The sequence below is a fragment of the Scomber japonicus genome, chromosome 2 (assembly GCF_027409825.1).
Source record: "Scomber japonicus isolate fScoJap1 chromosome 2, fScoJap1.pri, whole genome shotgun sequence".
In the NCBI taxonomy this organism is placed as follows: domain Eukaryota; kingdom Metazoa; phylum Chordata; class Actinopteri; order Scombriformes; family Scombridae; genus Scomber; species Scomber japonicus.
Window position 1 is genome coordinate 16,476,052 of NC_070579.1, and position 22,179 is coordinate 16,498,230.

The window sequence follows — 22,179 nt, forward strand, 5'->3', positions numbered from 1 at the left end:
AGTGTGAGTGGGTGGAGAGGCGGCGAGGTCAAAAAATAAAGACAGGATGAACAAGCAAGAGCTGAAGTATTTTGTTGGTGAACCTTTTCATTACACATAATCATGGTTAATATATATATATATTTACTTCTTTTGTTGCCCTGTTAGTAGACATCCGCCAAAATCTGCTGATGTTTGTCTAAATGATATAAGGAACTTTAAAGGAGAGAAGAGTATTGTATCTGTCAGTTTCTCTGATCAACCTGTTGGAGCTGCCATGCTGCTTTGTACTCAGCATTTCAACCCACTCCACCCCCCCTCCACCATTCCTCAACCATATGTGACTTCTGAGATCACATGCCGCATGAGACTGGCTTTGCCGTGTGGAGTTCAGCAGTCAGATGCTTCTTAATTGTTTTGCCGCTAGAAAAGAAAAAAAAAAGGAAGCTGAGCTGAGGTGGGGACGGGAGGCTGGAGAACGAGAGGGAGATGGATGTCAGAAATCAGAGGGACCCCTGCTGCCTTGTCAGGATGCAGCAGTGGCTACGCAGTGAGAAGAGAAAAGGAAAGGGAGAGGGGGAAGAGTTGTGTCTTTGTGGCTGTGTTGCACTGTGCAGTCTGGTCTAGGTGCCCTACTGACAGACCAAGATTGATGGATAGAGCTGTGTATCGCACATAACATCAATTCTGTCCTGCTTTCTCTTTCATTCTTAGTCTCACTCCTTCCTCACACCTCCCCACCGACCCCCCTTTCTGCCTCTCTCTCTCGCCTACTCGCCCTCCCTCTCGCTCCCCTATCTCTCCCCCTCCCTCCATGCCGCTGCTCCTGGTCCCTCGCTCCCCCTCTCTTCCGTATTAGTTTCCAAAAAGCATCCTTAATGCTGCCAGAGAGCGAGCTGTGAGGCAGCAAGAAACTGAGGTGAGCGGATTGCTATCTTTGTGACAGCTTTTCCGCTTGGCAGGCTGCGTGTGAGCCGGGGAACTGGACTGGACTGTGGTGTTCCGTGGAGGAGGTGGGAGAGGAGGTGGAGGAGCAGGAGGGAGAACTGATGGGAGAGCTGGGCAGATGGAGGATGGCACCCAACACCTGGGACACTGCATGGTTGACATGAAGGAGCTCAGCGCCAACCCTGAAGGACTGACCGCTGCCGGTGAGCTGACTGCACAGTGTTGTCTGTCTGTCTCTTAATCTGTCTCCTCTACCTCTCTCCTCTGTCCTTTCTCATACAGTTAAACTCTGTCACACCTTGTGTGCTATTGGAATTATGTTTCTGGAAATGCTTGTCCCTGTACTGTCAATACTGTCAAGTTTTAGCATATTTCACCTAATTTTGTGTTTGTAGTGGCAGTGTTTTTTCCCTCCTCGTCTTTAACACACACGCACACATACAGGAAAAGTGTGTGTGTGTGTGTTTGAGAGAGCGAGAGATAAGGGTGGAGGTACCAGGGAAAGTGAGAGGGAAACAAATTTAAATATATGGATGAGTGAATATGCAAATTAATGATTGAACTCACTGCAGTTTACATTGTTTTATCTTGTCTTAACTCACACCCTCCAAAGTCATAGTATTTCAATCATTACAAAGCAAAAACATTTTTTATACATGACTTTAACGTTCATTGTTTTTTATGTGTTTGCTAAAATTATTTGAAATGATCAGATAAATCTTTTGAAACAATATTATGTTGATACATTAATAATGAATAATCTCTTCGCCATGCCTTTCTGCATGGTCCCAATTAAGTGTTAGGTTCTCACAAGTTGTTCATCTTAGAATGTGGTAAATTATGCCAGGAGAGTCTTTCTTAAATACTTTTGGGAAAAATAGAATTGATTAAGTAGTTCTGCAGAGAAAAGTTAGAAAAAACACTGTTTGTTTGACATGTTTGTGTCTTAAAATCTTCATGTCTACATGTGTACCTGTTTGTGCATGTTGTGTGAATGTGTCTGTGCTTTACCTTTTTTTTTTTACTGCAGTCATATTCTATGTAGCCTGGACGTATTGTCACTAATGAGCTCTGGCAGAGGCAAACTAGATGTCTCAGTGGCAACCACAACAGGAGAATGCTAAAGAGATTAGCCATATCAGTGATGCCACAAAACCTGCTATCCAAGTTTAATACCTTTGCTTACCAAAAGGACTGCAGGCAGCGCTGCTAAGCATTTGCATTGGCATGCAAGCTCATCACCATCATCTTGCACATGGGGATAAGTAAATGGAGAGGAATCAGAGCACAATTCATGATGTCTTGCCTACTTTGCCTTGAACCACACAGACACACACTGAACCAGCTTCATGCATACACAATTACATACGTGCAAACACACGCGCATGCACACACACACACACACACACACACACACACACACACACACAGATAGACACACATAAGAAAAAGTATACACACAGGCACATCCACACATAATACACATGTGCACAGCCAAGCACATCAGTTATGACCTGCTTGCAAACCTTAGATATGTGTCACTATAAAATCACAGTCTGAAGATGACATCTGACAGGTGTGGGAGTATAATGGTAACGACAAATACCTCACTGTACCTCTGTGTTGTTTTCCTTAAGCATCCTGAGACACAAAAGGAAAGAGCAAAGCACGTAATTATCATGTTTGGCACGAAAGACAGGTTGACAACCCAGTATTATCAGTCGCAAGGTGAAATAGTTTATCTCCTCCTTTTTGACAGGAGAGAAAAGTGGGGCCAAACTAGGCATTTTACAAACTACCACAAGGGGTAAAATGTTATGTTATTGGAACTATTAACTATTTTCCAAGAACTTGCATACAGGCATGTCAGATTTAAATGAAAGCTGCAACACAATTGATTGTTGCTTTCATTGTACAATGACATCACAAAACTATTGTGAATCCAAATGTCTCACTCTGTACCCTTTTTAACCCTCCACACTCCATCTGCCAGCGATGCGGCAGTCAAGACCTCCTCAATACACCCAACTGATTCACAACACTTCATTAAATGCTGGCAACAAAACCATCTGTCCCCTCTCAATCTCCTAGGGCAGTAATGTGACGATAACTCACTCTCCCATTCAGCACCACTTGTCCTAATGGGATGCCTGTTTGTGCAAACATCAATCGAGTTAGAGGAATGTTAGCCGGGCTGATGACTGAATCATCACAAAAGATGTGCAGGTGTTGTTCAGGCAATTTAAACTACAGGATAGAGAGAAAGTCAGGATAGTGAAATTGGACAACATTACTCAGGGGGCAAAAACACAAAGATTAAAGTTAGTGTGTGTGTCTGTGTGCATGTGCAGTGAGGGTGAGGAATAGAGTTGGTGTTTGGGTCGGTTCATTGAGAGATGGCCAGTTACATCCCTGAAATATCAAATCCCCTGGTGAGCCAGCCACATAGGGGAATTATTAATATCATCACAAAAATCCAAAGTAAATAATATTCAAAACATAAACAGGATTTGTTCGTATGCACAAGCTCTTACATGCAATATCTATTCATGAAGAGGATAAGCAGGAGTGATTAGGAATTTGTACTATACCCACTGTGAGGGGTTTATCAAAGCTCTTTTTGGAAATTGCTTGATTTTCTTAGCCGAGCTGGTAGTATATGATGGGGTGCAGAGCAGCAGCAGGCAGCATTTGGGAGCTTTTCCACAATTATTTTTTGTGGAGTCAGGAATAAGCAGCAATCCCATGTGAGATATGCTTGTGCACTCCCCTACAGTCCCTACTTCCATCCCCCCTCTCAGAGTATCTGTTGTAAGCTACTGAGTAGTCATCACGCTGTACAGTGGGTGAGGAAGCAGGGCAATGAGAAGGGAAAAGGGTTAAATGATCGTCTAAAAGATGGACAATGTAAGTCCCTGTACATTAATTAACTTTGTCATTCCAGAGACATCACCTAGTCCGCTTACATCCTAATAAATTACCCTCTCCTATCCCTTCAGCGTGCCTTTTCCCCCACTGATACCACCCACAGACAGAGGGTGATAGATTTGAGGTACAGTGTGGCTGTGCTGTTATTCCTAGAGCCAGATGAAACTGCAGTAAAGCGGACAGGCACACCTCATTTGCTTTGGGCCCCTCTAGGAGTTACATCTGCATGTGCCGCCTGCCGCCTTGCCGAGCTCATTACCATATTCATGATGCCAGCGGATATCGATTATAAATACCACACCTGTGCCACTTTTCTCTACGCTCTTATCCACACATTGGAGCCGGATCACCAGTGAGCGTCATATGGTGAAGGAGATGTGATTGAGTTGGACAGTACAGGGTGTTGACCTCTCTCCATGTAATGTGTAATTATTATAATTAGACTTCCTGTATTTGTTTTGGTCAGCCTGATCCTTCTGAGGGGTTAATGACATGTGGTGCAAAGACATGAATGGTGTCAGAGTGTATATAACAGGTGTTCTGTCTACAGGCTGCGTATGCATAATTTGTCAGTGATTTTAATAACTGTAGATATTTGCAAGTGAGTGTGAACATACAAGCTGCACTTTCCAGAACTATAATGGAACACTGTTAAATGTCGCCTGTGGTTTTCAAAGGCACAAAATAAACTGTGTTGCCTGTCTTATAATCAAAGCATCTGGTGTGATCCCTCCATAAATACTTGACACTCTACTTGCTAGCTGCACCTTAAAATTCAAACATATTTTAAATCCAATTCTCCTTTTCCCTCACTATCTAGCATATTTAGTTGCTTTTTGGCATGTGTGTATGTCTCATGATGACTATCCTGAACCCATATGAGACTTAGACTTAGCTTTACTCCTTATCTTTATTCAATTATTCCTGCTATGACAGACATTTTCCACCACTGCTTTCTACCACTAGATAAGTTGGTGTTTAGCACAGATGGAGTCCTCCAAAGTAACTGGACTGTTTCAAGTGACAGTCCCTTATGATAACGTGGCACCAGAGACAGGACCCAACAGCTGGCACTGTGTCAGCTCACCTAGCTAAAGAGCTCTTGGTTGCTACCTCACAACGTGTCATCCAGGCTTATTAAAGTTTCACCAGCACTCGCAAGGAAGCCTAAGTGGTGACAACATGAAGAGACATGACCCCTGAGGAATGGGATGATGATGAGAGTGATGTGAAAACCAGAAAGTTTATTTACATACATAATTGCCCTATTTGTGCAATTGTGTGTGTCTGTTTACATGCCCACTGCTTTGTGTGCACTTGTTTAATTAGACACTTTACTGTACTTGTATGCAAAACAGATATTGCACCAGGTTTGCATAAGCCTTGTTTATTCAAATGTAGCAAGGGGCGGACGAGTATGGTGACTGACAGACCCCAATTCACTGCAACTTGAGAATACACAAGCCAGTAGAAAAAAGGTGAACAAATTCAAGATTATATTCATGAAATGGTCTACATTTATGCTGAATTTAGAAATGCATTGTAAGGTGGTGCTGTGCATTGGGCTTTCTTGGCATTAGTAGGCAAGTGACTCTCAAGAGGACACTGGGTAATATTTCCATAATTCAGTATGTTTGTTATTCATTAGCAATGCTTGTATTGTCATTTGTTTTGCATGAATTTAAATGAACATGTCAAAGAATATATTTAAAACGAATAAAAAAAAAAAAGACTGCATTTGAATGGCTAATCCACACTAAACATAATTCATAACATCCACATGATTTAGAACAGTTCCATATTTGTCTCTTTAAGAATATGAACAACAGCACTAAAACATGCAGTAAATCTGCAGTATTACTGACAGTTATGGGAGACTACTGAATGTGGTGACAGTACACCACAGGAATTTATCACTGATAAGTATACACTGCATCTTGTGTCTTAACTATTAGCTCACCAGTAGTAGGAAGCTTCTATTTTTCTTTGAGAACAAAAAGTTACACTGTTCTGTCAATGTAAAATCCCAGTAAACAACTGGCAGTGGAGTTGACTGTTTGATTTGCCCCACCCAAGGTTCCCTCAATATTTGCTCTGAAAGTGTTTTCCTGGCAGGTGTTCCTGCACTTTACAGAGGTCAGTGGTTGTTGGTGGTAGCTTAGAACAAATAGAATGAGTAAGCTTTATCTGTTATGCACATTTTGTTATGCACTTTATCTTAATATTGTATAATTTTGCCATATGATTGTTGATTAGTCAGATCTAAATATGTCTCTATTCTCTTTGTCCTTGAAGACACACTTTATGATATAGGACTTACAAATAAACCTGATCTGACTTGACATAAAAACTGAAGAAGTAGAAAGTGCAGTGACTGACGTAATTATAAAACATAAGTAAATCATTTTTAGTCTCTATGAAAGAACTCATTATATAAAATGACTATTACCTAAAGTCATGTGGTGCCCATATATCAGTAAGCATCGAGTATCCATGGCCCATTAGTGGAGTTGATGAGCCTGAGAGAGGCCAATTGTGTCCAAGCACTCCAGGAAGAAGAAACAGCATTTAGTGGTTTAGGGCCCCTGTACATGTTGCGCCACCATGCAGGTGTTTCGTCTGTTTGGTGTTTGAATGGTTGCGTGTTAGACTGTGAAAGTGATGAATGAGAGACTGTGCTAGTGACAGATGATAGAAGCAGTCAGCCCTCTACTCATCATTATGGCGTAAGCCCTCAAGGACAATGGATACCCAGAAACTCTTGTTCTGACACTCACAGAGATTGCAGCGTGTTTGCATAATCTAAAATGAACAGTTACACCAATCATTGTGGCATTTTGGGAGCTTGTCCTGCTCCTAGCAATCTCTAATGACATTTTTCTTTTCTGCTTAAAATAGTTTCTGTCTTAACAGTGGCACCACTTTGATGAAAATGAATTTCAGATTTCAATCTAGTTTATATTCTGTCTATATTCTACTGTGTTTGATTATTCCTTTTTATTAGCCATGCTAGCAGCCTCGCTTTGGGATGACAATGTCAGTCGGTCGGTCCACCACGTTGGTTTAGACTGAAATATCTTAACAACCGTCAGAAAGATTGCCATGGAATTTTGAACAGGCATTCATGTTGTCCAGAAAATGAATCCCTCTGACTTTTTATCTAATGCCACCGCCAGGTCAAGGTTATTATTCAGTGAATTATCTCAACATCGACTGGATGACTTGGCAGGAAATTTGATACAGTTCTTCTTGCTTCCCAGATAACGAATCCTAATAACTGTGATGACCTCTCAAGCAACACCATGATGTTGAAACATCCTGCTAGCATGGCTGTAGATTCTTAGTCTTGATTATTTAAATAGAGTATACTTTCTTACATCTCACTGTCTGTGATCGTTAAGATTATGTTACATTTGTCCTGCTTCTTCCACGATGTTGATATGTTGCTCATGCTTTCCTCCCCCTCTCCTTCTGCTTTTAAACTCAATGTCCTTCCATCTTTCTGTCTCTGTCTTTCAGGTGTTTTTCTAACACCCAAGCTGCCTCGGGTGGAGTTCAGCCTCGGTAAGTCCCACGTTTGCTTTGTGAATCAAGCCTCATTATATTTTGCAGGGAAGTACTAAAAGTGAAGACACGCAACACTTTGCTCACCTTCTTTTAAAGACATTAGACAAAAAGAAGCTTGCATGGTTGCTCACAGTGAGTAATGTCAAATCTCTCTTCCCTTTCCTAGCCGAGATACACTACGAATGTTTATGGCCTATCGGCCCTCTTGGCTAAAATAAATCCAAATGCGACTGTTGTTGAACGCACATCAACAAACACTCACACCCTGACAGTTAAACTAATGCAGAAGTCAGTCAGAATTAGCTGTGTATCTTCAGACATCCCTAATCTGTCCTCAATTCTGACAAACACAAGTACCTCAAGCCACAAGTATGGTTAGAAGGGACAACAGAAACGAGGCACAGGGAAAACATTAGAAAGACTGATGAGAGGGTCCTTTTGAACTTTTCGTCGAGATGGCCTCATTCATTTTTTATGTGATGGAGATGTTGGAATTCTATTTCTAGACATTTCATTGTGGCGCAGGTCAAGTTTCCTGAAGCAAAAATGCAAAACTGAAATAGTATTACTGTAGTCTTTGACAGCCAAGATTGATGGTAACAAAGATTTGCATCCTGGCTCCTTGTTTCTATCTTTTTAGAGGGAGTTCAACAAAGGTTTCCTGCTGTTCCTGTCACTATAAATGGGGGAGTGACAGAAATTGTAGCCCATCCCTGGAAAATGTACTCAAATTCAGTTATCACAGTACTACTTAGAAAGGTGATCACAGATATCCTACATAGAGTCACCTGATAACTTCATGGTTTCTGTGTGCCCCTCTGATCATGACAAGTCATTTTTATGCTTATTAATTAAACAGCAATTACAGCATGTTGATACCAAAGGATTTTTGATATTCCTGACAATCCCTGCATAGACTAAAATTACAGTGAGCCATAAAAACATGATCACAGTTTGTGTATTGTAGATATTGATATTTTTACAGCTGTTACCTTGTGCAGTGTTATTTTTCTAGTTTTTAATGATCTGTTTAACTTATGTAAAATGTCTGAGTGCACTGAAAAGCACTCTATGAATAAAATGTATTATTTGCCATTATTCTGAAAACATACACACACAATCACATGCGCATGTTTAAATTGATTCACATACAGCAGATAAGAGTGTACCAAAATATTATGCAAAATTAATCAAACAAAGCCCTTGTAATACTTACTTTGGTTTCTAAATCTTAATTCTGTCTGAATTTACACTCAAATAATTCTGTTGGATGAGCGTCTGCACTTGGTTAGAAAAACTATTTGAATGTAAATTCTCTGTCATGGTGGGGAATCCAACTGACAGCTGACAGCTAGAAATACCATGTCCCTCTTTAATTGCCCTGGTTGCATGTGTGCTCAATGTACAGTTATCTGTTGAACCTTTCTTATATCTGTCAAACTATTTAATTCATATGGTTTCTAAAATATATGTGCATATTTTATTCCTAACTTTAATAAAACTTGATCAAAAGAATACAGAACATTTTGAATTGCAGACTTAAAAAGATGTGGCATGTTTAAAAGTATTGGATTCTTGTTTTACATGACGTCTGTAGGCGCTTTGCAGGTTCAGCAGCTGCTAGCTAGGCAGCTAACTCCTGGTGGTAGATCTAAAGCCAGACAAGCCAAACTTAATTCAGTGCCTGTTATACACAATGAGTCAGTTATATTTGCAAATTTAAAAAAAAAAAAAAAAGATCTGTCACAGCAAGCAGACATGAAATAATCTGAGCCTGAATCTGAAAGCCCATGCTATCTATTCATTGGCTAAGATGCAAAGCTAATCATTGAAAGGAAACAAATATAAATATTTTGAAGCTGCTTTTAAACGATGTGACAGTCAGAGCACATCTCAAGTCTTCAGGGAGGTTATTCTGCAGCAAGGATCACAAAAACTAACCCTCAGTGCTAAAAGATGTGCCAGATGACCAGAAAGGTATGGGTGGCTCATTGCTTTTAAACATGTGTAACACCTTGTGGAGCAAGGCCATTGAGTGCTTTATAGATAATCAAAAGAACCTTAAAGTCTATTCTAGTGCGTGCTGGAAGCCATTGCAATAATTTGAGGAGAGGCTTAATGTCTTTCCTTTTTTTAATATCTGTTAATAAAAAGTTGTCTAAATGAGCTGCAGCTGCTGCACATTCCACAATGGTGTAAAATATATACACACTATAATGAGTATTGTTGATTGATAATTGCACGTGTCTATGTGTGTGTGTTTGTGTGGTTAGAAGTGGTTCCCCACCTTCACGATTAACTTAAATTATATAATCATAGAAAAAAGAAAGTGTTTAGGGAAATAAAGCTTCCCTAGATGGCAATGATGAACACACACTTAAACAAAGAAATTGTCCACGTACCTTGTTGTGGTCAGCCCACCCCCTCACAGGATGATTAGATCTTATATTAATTCAACACTAATGAGACAGGCAAACAGATTAAACAGTGCAACACAATATATTGTCACACAGTAATTCAAAAATGATTAAAGCTTAACAAATATGACCTGTGATAAAATACTAACTCTGAACACATACAGACAGAGTGAGAAAAGATGCTCCTTAACTTTGCACTGATTCTGCAGAACACACAGAGGTCATCTCTTCATCGGGTTCAGACCTGGCTGGGTTTTACTAGTATTACAGCACTGGACTTATCTTTCAAACTAAAAATAATGAGGATATTCACGTGTGGAGGTCTGTACTTCAGTTTTTTTACACTGTGTCACAAAATCTATCGTTAGAAAGTTTCTCTAATCAAAATGTGAAATGTGAAACAAACAAGCTCACAGGAGAACTTTCAATGCAATGATGAGCATATTTCTTTCTTTTAAAACAAACCATCCAATTTAAAGCAGTGACATCTGTACCTTCGTGAGACAGTCAACAGGATCTTGATTCAGTTTCTCTTATATTTACCACTGTTTGAGAAGAAATATTGCTGTTAATTAAACAAATCATTTACCTTGTTATGACCACCTCTCCACCCCAAAAACTGATATTGTTTTCAGGGGAGCACAGGTTGATTTTTTAATAGAGGGAGGTGCACCTATGCCACCTCATTATTTCAATACTATTAGATGCAGCAACTTTGATATTGTAAATGTGAGAGATGATCATTATATAGCTTCTGAAATAACTTCTATATTGCCTCTAAAAGTCAAATAACAGTAAATATATTTTTTTTATACTAGTGTTGTGCTTGCAGTGTACATACAGTTATATACACACACACCTGCACAGGCAAAGACTTTTACTGTAAGCACCCTGCTGTGATTTAAAAATAACTTCTACCACTGTCTCTCATCCCTCAGTAAAGGGGCCTTGTGACATGTTGAATCAGGTCAGTTCTGTATCATGATTGTTCGCAGTATAAAAGCAAAAACTGATTTTTTATTTCAATAAAGACTCTTGCAGAAGTCTTTTGTTCTATTTCAAATAATGCTCTTGGTCTTTTACAGTAATGAAAGATTCATTTTTTAATCAACAGTTTTTTGAGTGTTACCAGACAGGGGGTTTAAAAACTACATTATTCAAACATTTTTGCATAAATATCCAGAAGTAGCAGTTGTTACTTTGCTTTGAATGGCAGTTTGACAAATGTACTTTTAAATTGTATACAATTCATTTCAGGCTTGAGGCTCACATATGAGAAGGAAAATTATGGGCATTATATTAAAGTCCCGTCGGTATGTCAGTAGCACGCAGTAGCAGCAGGGGAAGGACATACGTATTTATCACAACAAGACAGCTCTTATTTTCCCTCTGTTTTCCCCTGACTCACTGCGAACAGGTGTACAAAATGGTGGCACATGCAAATAATGTTGTCAAATTAATTGAAGTGTTGAAATAATTATCATGATGAATAAGCTTCTTCTGGAGATGAGCATATATTCGTCTCCTGTGGCAACTCCCAGGGCTCTCCTCTCGATTAAATGGAATTTAGATTCATTGTGGGGTCACAGAGGCCCAGTGCATTAAAACTCATTTCCAGCAAATTCATCTTGAAAGAGCTCTGCATATTTCAATCACACAAAATAAATACAGCATCGTAATTGAAGCCTCCAAGGAAGGGCAAACATTATTACTCCAATTGCTCAATTGTTATGGTAATTTAGGAACAATTCTCAGTGTACTTTGGAAGTTGAGTCACTTGACAAAAATTGCAAGTCACGCCATTGTTGAATAAATGTTCAACTAAGTAAAGACAGGTAATTCAGTAATTAATGACTAAAAGTCAGTCATCAAAGCAAATCAGCTGAAATTTGGTCACTTTTCCCCCCTGCTTTTCAATCTATTATTTCAATATATCTCACTTTCATAGGCCGTGCTCTTCTTTCCTCTATCTTGGTCACACCATCATTATCTTCCCTCTCACCCAGGCTTCCTTCCTCAAACTCTTAAATGTCTCTCTAAGGGATGCCCCTGTCCTTCCCCTCTGTCGCCCTCTCTATTTCCCTTTCCTGCCACCCCCATCCAGCATCATAATAGCTCTGACCTTAGTGGGTCAGTTGAAGTGTCATATCCCTGTAAGAGAGCCAGTCTGGTGATGCATGGTTGGGTACCCAGTCCTGTTTCAATCACCAGATTTGCTGTGGTTAACTGTGCAGCAGGGTAGGAAAGATCCCTCTGACCAGTCAAATATATGTCCCTTGAGGCGACTGAGGGGAACAGTCAGTAAGTTATCCGCAGTATCCCATCTTGGATTTTTTGTGTATGTGAGTGCTGCGAAGCAACAACGAAAGAAGAAAAAAGAAAATAATGCTAGAATCATTTCAACAAAGGAGAGCCAATGTAATTTACAAATAGAGAGCCACAAAATGGAGAGATGATGATATGATGTAACAGCCTGAAAGAAAAAAAGATGGAGCTCTGTGGTAACCTTAGTGGCCCCTGGCAATTACGTGCATACGCATGTGTCACTGCATACAAAGTGAGCTTGTGCATTGTATGTTAGGAATGTCCATGCAAATGTGCAAAGACCTTTTGCACCTACAGTATTGGCACAACACCACAATCAGAGACACACAAATCCTATTTCCATGCACATATGAGTGCATATGAACATTTTTTTGCATGACTTATAAAGTAATGTATTTTGCCTGAATGCAAACTCCTCTGCCTCAGCTTTTGCACTGCAAAAGCAAATATGAGATGTCCTTTAATGTTTGTCCAAAAGACCTGGCACCGGGGTCTGGAGGAGAGAAAGGGAATGTGGGATCAGAATAGCCCCTAAGAGATAATACATGCATGAGCTTTGCTGCACTCCAAGATATTCTACAGTAGTCTTATTGCCTTTTCCCAGCCGCAGCTCCTAAGAGAATATGAGGCACTGAATGTTACTACCGTCCATGTTTTTTGCACTTTGTAACATTTTTGCTTTCTTCTACTATCACGCTTGGCAAACACTGTATGTATTAACCTTGCATTATTAGCCCCTGGCTTAATTAAATAACTAATAACTAATAATACATTTCCAAAAGTGTCTGTCCTTTATTGCCAGAATTGCTAGTTTAGATTTAGACTGTGCTGCCATGGAAAATAAGATTGAACTGCAGCCAAATGTCAACAGTGACTTGCAGGTCCATATTCTACTTTTCTAGAACTGCACACAGTAGCGGCACCTTTCTCCTTTTTCTTTCATCATTTTAGAGGATGTGCTATCCTCTGTGAATAAAACATAATAAGAATTGTTTTGGGGGTTCCATATTCACATTCAGCGTGAGCACCCACATTGTGACCAGTCGATAGATCTTTACAGTGTGAGAATAGAAGTTGTACATTTTGGCTGAGAATAAAGAGAGTAAAACCTGTCATGTGAGTAAATGCATCACACAAGATTAATACAACCATGTGACTGCCCAGTTTTACGCAGGGCTTGCAAAGGGCACTGTTGTCTCATTGCTCAATGAGGCGGACAACCACAATCAAACACGTGAGCAGGCACACACAGCAATAAAACCGACATTCAGGTATACATGAATACCTCTTTATTTTAGTTCTGATGTACAAGTCAAGTTCTATTATAGCCCTGGCATCCAATTAAAATTCATATCTGATTAGATGGCTAGTATTAAATCTATCAAAGGGTTTTCAGTCTTGTTTCTGAACTACTGATTTAATTTTAATGTTTAATGATCTCTGAATGATGCAAGATTAAGTATTTTTTATTTGTGCTTTGAAAACTTTATGTAGTGCATTAATCAATTAAATATGTAAATCCACATTAACAAAACTACAGTTTGGTTAACAAATTGTTTCCTTCACTTCAGCATAATCCGTGTCTTTTATATCATGTAGCAAAACAGTTCATCTTTAATATATAACTGGTCTCTGGTTTGTCTTGTAGTGGCTTCTTGCACTGACGTCCATGGAGATCAAGTTATTAACTCTTCATGATTCACTCTGTGCTCCCCTGCTGTGCCACTGACTCTTTTACCAACGCTCAGACAAAGTGTGTCAGCACAACAATGTTAGAGACTGAGTTGTTACTGGCTCAGATAAAACATTTTTCAATTTGATATCTCAAAATGAAATGTTGTACATTGAATACTCTTAAGTGAGTCTCATGACAAGATGCTCCCTGGAGAATTGGGAGAATTAGCAAATGAGATTTACTCTAATGCAATCAAGGGTCTATTTCAGAGCCAACATCACATGGTTTGAATGTAATAGATGGGAGTTTTTATCATCACACAGTCTTTTTAGGCTTCATGTTTAGCTCTTGCTTGTTTTAAAAAATACAGTTTTTATATTGTATATGAAGTGTATAGTGGGTTAGGGTTAGGGTTAGGCAACGTCACTCTTTGTTTGTTACATTTATATCTTTTTCTTCATTTTTTGATCAGAATGTTTTTGATATTTTGAACCACTCACTGCTGCTAAAAAATATGTCTCTTTTTGTAACACATACAGCATGTCTGTCATTTTTTCCGCGTTTTTGCAAAATACAAGAAAAAGATGTTTAGGTAACAATGGTTTAGGGATGGTAGAGGGTAACATGCAATAAATGCACAGCATCTTGAGATATTGGTACACCAAGACAAGCACAAGATTTAACTTACAACCAGTCAATTTATAAACATGTTCAAGTTGTAATCAGCTGTAATTTACATTTTTAGCTCAAGGCATTTAGGTAAATATTTAATTTACAGTATAAACTGAATGATGTTAGCATAATATTGAGAATATGCAACATAAGTGAGCCACTAAAGTTCGAATGTTCTGTAAAACAATATATGGAGAAAATTACGCACACAAAAGATGTACATAGTCCCAACAAACAATAATTGTACAACCAAGGCTTTATGCCATAATGTGTCAGCAGATTCGTCAGCATATTGATTATGAATAAATGAATATAAAATACATGAGGTGATTATTTTTGCTGTTTTTTTAACTATAGAGGTCGTCCTCTTTTTCCTGACTTTGTCCTGGAGAATACAGACACTGCTTTTAGTAAAGCCAGAGGACCAGACTGAATTTCAGAGCAGGGGAACCATACCTGTCTCTTTTGTACTGAAACTGACCTGCTCCTATTTCTGGCAGTTTTTTCATGGAAACAATGTGGAAAAATAGTGTTGGTTATGACTGCTACTGTTTGATAACATGTGCATATTTAGGGTGAAAAGGAGAGGTAGATGGCTGTACTGTTAAGTTACAGTTAAAGAACTATGTGACTTTTAGAGAGGCATAATAGTATGTACAGACTGCTACAACAAAAATAACAGAAGTGATGATGCTTTTCTTAACATAGTAGATTCAGTTATTGTGTGATATTGGGACACCTCATTGTGCATTATTGTGCTCATACTGTTGAGACAAGACAGTATCAAAATCTTTTTAATCTTTTGCTAGCTTTACTAAATTCACTTTTTATTGATTAACTGTATGTTTATCTTGGTAACTCTTAATGTAACTTGTAAAAACTGCTGTTGATGGAGGATATTGTGATTGTGACAGAACTGATGATCACAACTCAGAAACAGAAATATAAACAACTGACTAAAGTTGTCAATATTTCTTAACATTGTCTGAATTGACTGTAATATGATTTTCTTTCACTGTAGTTGTTCTCTGTGAACAGAGTGACAGTTCACACAGTTGTAAATATATTTTCCAAATGACTCTACAAACCCTCCCATTAATTAAACCATTTTGGATATTTCAAATTTTACACTGTGTTAGTCATCCTTAAACCAAATATTTCTGCTCTATTGAATATTTAAGTGTGTTCAGTTTCACACATGATGAGTTGAAAATAATTAGTAATATCACAGATTGCCAAACAAGCTTCTAAGTTTTGCCTGTTGAAGATGTATTCTTACAGTCAGCTGCTTTCCTGTGTGTGAAAAATGCTCATTACATCCTGACTTGTTTGTATTGCTATTCTTTAGAAAAGTCAGTCAGTCACTTTGACAGTCAAATCAGCCTTCCGGCACTTTTGGAGAGTGATCATAGATGTACAATAGCTGAAGAGGAATGTTGTGTACATACTGTAATATACTGTACTGTTACACTTGTATGTATCTCTATTGATTTTGCCATGAAGGTACAATTTCCAAAAACAACTTCCAAAGGCTGCACATTGGATAATGAACATTAAACTGTTTTGTTTTTATGCCTCATTGCCAGCAACAGCCTTGGCTGGAGAGCATTATGTTTTCGTGTTGTACATCCATCTGTATGTCCGTCTATCCCATTCTCATGAATGTGATACCTCAGGAAAGAAATTTCTTGAAATTTGGCGCAAGCATCCACTTGGACTCAAGGATGAGATGATTAGAGTTTTATGATCAAAGGTCAAAGGTTACTGTGACCTCATATCTGTCCAATTCTCGTGAACGTGATATTTCAGGAACACTTGCAGGGAATTTCATTACATCTGGCACAAACAACTATTTTTGAATCAGTTCAAAGATGAACTGATTCAAATGTTGTGTTCAAACGTCAAGGTCACTGTGTCACTTTTTGGCCATAACTCATACACTAATTATGCCAAAGTTTAACACAGTTTTCTTAAATTGATAAAATGATGACGTTGTATATCCAAAACTGTAACTCAAGAATAGATGCGGAGATTGTGACCATATTTTACATTTCCCACCAAATGTAAAATATGGTCACAATCTCCGTATCTATACTTCAATCTTGGGTGCCCACCTAGAAACTGTGATAATTTTATAAAATTCCTTCAAAGATTTTACTACAAATACTGATCTGGTCAGACATGGATGAAACCACCATATTTATATTCCTCATGTCCTCACCTAACACACCAAAGAGAGTCAGATAAATCACCTCTAAACTCACAAAAACGAAGGTCTACATATTGTACATCAGAGTGCGTAATGCCCTGCTACTGAACCCTCCATTCCTTTCGTCAATTGTATTCTTGCTCTTCACTCCCTTTTAACATGCCTCCCACAAAAGCCCCTTTCATCTGTAGTTGCTGTTCAGTTGCTTAAACATTAAAAATCAAGCCCGTGAAGATAGAACTGCATACAAAGAAAAATCCTTTGCCCTTGGTATTTTTTTGATAAAATTTCACCCACTGAGTGATATTATCCAGACTTTTTTGCAGAGTAATGTGTGAAACTGATCAGGCATCACGAGCAGATCAATTGCTGTTTACAAGCCAGAATTCTGCTGCGTAGATAAAATGCAGCTCTTGGACCGGATCCAAGAAGGTTGCTGAACACAAATTTGTCATCACTGTACTCAAGTGTATACAAATGTTCATTAATACATAAAATCCAAAGCCATATGGTGTCATCTACTGGGTGTCAGTCTGGATGCTTTTACAGTATAGGCGTTTCATGTGTAACAGATGTGAACAGCATCTTAAACTTATCTTCAATGTGACAAACTGTAACGTCAGAAATTGACATTTTTCCTGCTAAATGTTGCACAAAGCATGTTTTGAAAGTAAAAAGCAAACTTGCCGCTCTCAGTCAAAAGTGCCACTGTAAACCTGCACTGTACATTTGATTTTACCAAAGAGATAACACAGATCTAATAGCACAGTAGTGTTTTTCATGGACAGACGCATCAGTTCAGTTGTGATGGGATCAGCGAGTATTATCGTGTTGGGGGGAGTTTCTGTTGGTAACCAGGAAGTGCCGGTTTCCTATAAAGGAATTGTGGGATAGAAAGTCTTCCTGTCCTTGGAGCCCAGCAGGGTTGAGTGACATGCTGCTTTTGTTGTCGGAAATGAAAGCCCTAATAAAACTGATATGTCACTGCCAGAGGGAATGCTACTTGCCTGGCTGCCATTTTAATCAACTGCTGAGGCGACAATTTTATATCTCAATGTATATACATTTTATTTATTTCTCCAAACTTTTATTATGTTTTGATGCCTGTAATCTTTGCAGAAATAGAGAAGGGACCATAGATTGAAAGAGCAAATTAAATATTGAACTCCTTTGTTCCTTTTGTGGTGATGCAACTCTTTAGCGCTCTGGCATTTGACTCCTTATCCGACAGGAGATACTTTGTAATCGTCTACCTAGTGTTTTGTTTTCTTGTCCCAGGTTTATTTATTATGTTTCTCTCTCATTTATTGACATGTTCTTCACTTTTGCCACTGTATGATATGATTTGTGTCACTTATATTTCTATCATAAGGAATTATCTCCTCCTCACATCTTGATTTTTGTCCTCTTCTTCTCTGCCCTGATCTCCCCTTGTCTCCTGTTCTCTCCATCCTCCCTTCCCTTCATCGACTCCCCTTCCCTCTCTCCCTCTGTCCCTCTGTAGCATGTAGTGATCTGGTGGCCTCAGGCAGAGACAGGAAGCCCAATGCTTTGGTCCAGGTGGCTGTCATAGACCCCCACAAGCAGCACCTTGTCTCTCAGGCCTGCACAGAGATAGTGGAGGTAAGGCAACACACACATGCACCATCCTCTGTGGCTCTCTACGACCTTTGAGGTTTGTTGTTTTGCTGTGTCTCTGGGTCACTGGGTCTTGGTTTGTGTTCTCTCCATCTCTGTCTGGCTTCCTTATTTTCCCCTTTTCCACCATCTGACTCATCGAACTGGAACAGACAATGAGCGTTAACCTTTTATTTCCTGTGACAGTTAGGTCCAGGAGTCTATGAGTTGGTGTGTTGCTCTCAATCAGTGTGTGTGTGTGGGTAATTGGGAAGGAGTTCTATACAGTGAGTGTTTTATGTTCTTTGACCTCTTTAAATGCTCTTTTTATTACCACTGCTTTGACATTGGTGTTGCTAAGGCAACAGTCATCCAAGTGTTTTTTTGGACGGCAACAGCTGCCCTCTGTCCCACTATGGAACACACCCCCCTTTACACACATGAATACACGCACACACACAGACTTTTTTCATATGAGGGTAAAGTTTCCTGACACATAAAAAATGAGACACTCTTATTTTCTTGCTAATCCAGTAAAGCTAAATTAGCATAACCGTCTCTTTTCAAAGACTGCATTTTAACTGCTCTCCACTCAGTCCTGTCGAGGGAGCAGCAATGTGTGTGTGTGTGTGTGTGTGTGTGGAAAGACAGGATGTGGTAGGATACTGTATGCTGGCTCAGGCAGCTCTGCAGACACTCTCAGTGCCGCTGGAGTTTTGATTTCATGGCAATAGTGCTCAGGATTTGGAGTAGGATCTGAGGATATGGACTGCTTTCGACTCCACAAAAACAGGGTACGTGCACATGTGTGATTTTACAAGTCTTACAAGTTTCAAAAGAGAGGTTTGCCCCCCTAAAAGAGCAGTTTAAGATAGTCTGAGGAGTTTTCTGTGCAAGATATTCAGTTCATTAGTCAGAATAGTCTAATAGAAGTAAACAGCTTTACTATTACATATACCGATACAATTTGCCACTTTAATTATATTAAGATCAGCCAAACTGATCACTGATGTCAATTTACTTTTAACTCAAAATGTTACGCTGTACAACGCTGAAAAAATCAGTCACTCAAAAACTGACTTTGAATAAAGTGTTAGAGTTTTTAAGAGAAACAAAAGGTTGTTTGTCTGGACACCTGTAACCAGGATGACCTCTGTGTGTGTGTGTGTGTGTGTTGTGTGTGTGTGTGTGTGTTGTGTGTGTGTGTGTGTGTGTGTGTGTGTGTGTGTGTGTGTGTGTGTGTGTGTGTTTGTTTTGTGTGTCTGTGTGTCTGTGTGTGTGTATGTATGTATGTACAGTATGTGTGTGTATGTTGTGTATGTAAAGTATGAATCTCAGTGTGTGTGCTGGGGAGCCCTACTGTGTTTGTAATATGAATTTGAAGACTGCCCAACTGCCACTTGCATTTCTCTTGTTTGTCACATTCTCAGGATGCCAGCACTCAACAGCTGCCACTGACTTTGCTGGACAATGATTGTAGTCTTGGCTGCATGGAAGCTCAAGCATTAGTCCCACTCATGTGATAGGTGTATTATCTGGAGTCCACAGTATATGTTATAGGGTTGACTTTATAATTGATGGAACATGCCAGCTGCTACATACAGTACAGTACCCCTCTCTAGTCTCATGAATCACCAGACATGGATCAGATAAAGAGAACATGATAGCAAATCATGTTAGATCTGGACTCTCAACTCTTTAGTGGAAACCAGTGTTCTCTTCAGATGTTATCAATTTAAAAGCTGTAAACAGATTATGCCAAACAAAGTTAACAACAGTGTTAAGATCATTTGTTTTTAAGTGCTGACTGCCACTTGGTGCACCTCAAAATAGCAACAACTACTGTACCAAAAGACAAGATAGTCTTTTACCCTGTGCCTCAGTTGTATTCTGTATACTAACTCTAAGCTCACAACATAAAGTGTACTTTAAAAGGCCAGTATGAATCATAAAATTGATTAATGTGTTTTTATAGCTCAGCTGACAGTTTTCCACAATGCACACAGGAGAAATGAATTAGCTACTTACTGCTGGGAAAAGGGTGAGGATAGATTAAGACGATGGTGCGACAGCCTTATGTGAGCACAGAAAACAAAACATAAAATAGCAGATCTTGAGAAAGGTCATTTGCTTGGCACTGAAGTAGTCATGTGAGTTTGTTATTCATTTGCGCAACAAAAACAAAAACAAAAAGAAATCAAAAACAGAAAAGAAGCTTAAAAAATCACAACAAAAAGCAGGTTAAAATACAACAGATTTCTACTGAACCTAAATACCCAGTCCATTCATGCAGGTAAGTACATTAATACTGTTATGAATTCCCCAAATAGTACAAAGTGTATACTTAATAGTATTGATATACCACAAAGTATGGAGCTGGGACATAGTGCTGTATTCCCACAATAGGCAAACCCTTTTTTATCTCTGCAGAGCAAGAGCATGTCTCAATGTGGGTGCTGTATCTTAATCTACTGTTTGTAAAACAGAAAAGGACCAGTGACAACTTAAGTAGAAAATCTAAAGCCCTCTAAATCTCCTTAAAGTGCAATGGGAAACATCTTCGACAAACTGTTTGTACTTGAAGCTACCACATACAACAGTATCTTGTATCTGTTGTTGAGTGTTCTGTGAAAGGGAATGGCCTTTGTTTTTTGTTAAAATTGGAAATGCTTTGTTTTCTACATGTGCATGCTTTCTCGGTGTGTTTAGCATGACACTAGAGACGAAAAATGGGATGGAAAGAGCTGCATTTTCTGCCAAACCCTAATATGTCTGTAGGAAAATCCCATTCCTAAAACATGGGCAATGGGTCCAGGAGTAGCGGTACTCAAGGGGATTTGACGTCATGCAAAGCGAGGGGATAAAACGGCCTTTGATGTCATGCTAGTCAAGCGAAGAACCCCCTGCCTGGAACAAGTCCAAAAAGTGTAGTGTGTGTGTGTGTGTGTGTGTGTATAATTGAGTGGTCAAGGGAGGGAGAAAAACCTCCAGTGTAAGGAAACTGAAGCCTGAATATTCCTCCTTCCCCACCAACCCAATCACACACAAACACACACACCCTCTAATGGTTTAAATTGGCCATTCCACCGAGGTTTGCAGCCCAAACGGACAAAAAGACAAGAGAGGGGCAGCTGTCTCCCCTAGCATATGTTGACCACTTGTATGACAGACTGGCTTACTTGTCTGTGTAAATGGAGACAGGCTTACCACTTTAGCTCATCTCAGCCCATCAGTAGCACTAAGAAGATTCAGACGCAGCTGAGGCTGCCAAGCATGCTGGTAAGTCTGAATGAGGCCTATTGAGCGTGCCAGTGAGGGAGGTGTAAGGGGTTATGTTTGTGTGTGTGTGTGTGTGTGTGTGTACCTGCACATTCTTGAGCATAATGGCTCTGTCTGTCTTTTTGTTGGTGTACAGTATTGATAAATATCCAGGGTTGTGCTGGGCTCAAAGCAGCGCATCGGTTCCACCGTGTCTGTATTCGCTGTGCTGAATCGGGTTGTGTGTTAAGGATGTTGGTGTACACAAACCACAGAGCTTCATGGCTGGGCGGCAAAACGGCCCTGGGTATCAAGACTGGTATTACCGTGTAGAGAGAGGCTGAAACAAGAAGCAATAGACTTGTTTTATTCCCCCACTGTCAGCGCATGGAAGATTTCTGAAGGATCAGTGGGGTTAGTGGTGCGGTGAGAAGGTGGACCTGTGTGTTCCCTTCTTGTGTGTGTGCAGTTCAAGACATATTTCTGTGTGTGTGTTTTAAGTACAGTGCCTTTTAATAGGGAGCTTCATGGTTTAGCTCCCAACACCTCTTACTGTAGTCTAGTCTGTACTCTACTTGTCAGTG

General features: G+C 39.5%; 1 protein-coding gene across 1 annotated transcript in view; it reads left to right on the top strand.

The window, feature by feature from the left end:
- The first annotated feature begins 1,012 nt into the window (after nt 1-1,012).
- inpp4b (inositol polyphosphate-4-phosphatase type II B) overlaps nt 1,013-22,179 on the top strand; it is a 139,092-nt gene continuing 117,925 nt past the window's right edge. Inside the window, exons 1-3 of the mRNA XM_053332658.1 lie at nt 1,013-1,130; nt 7,375-7,419; nt 18,225-18,343. Coding sequence (XP_053188633.1) covers nt 1,046-1,130; nt 7,375-7,419; nt 18,225-18,343 — 249 coding nt within the window. The 5' untranslated portion in view covers nt 1,013-1,045. The remainder of the gene's footprint in view (nt 1,131-7,374; nt 7,420-18,224; nt 18,344-22,179) is intronic.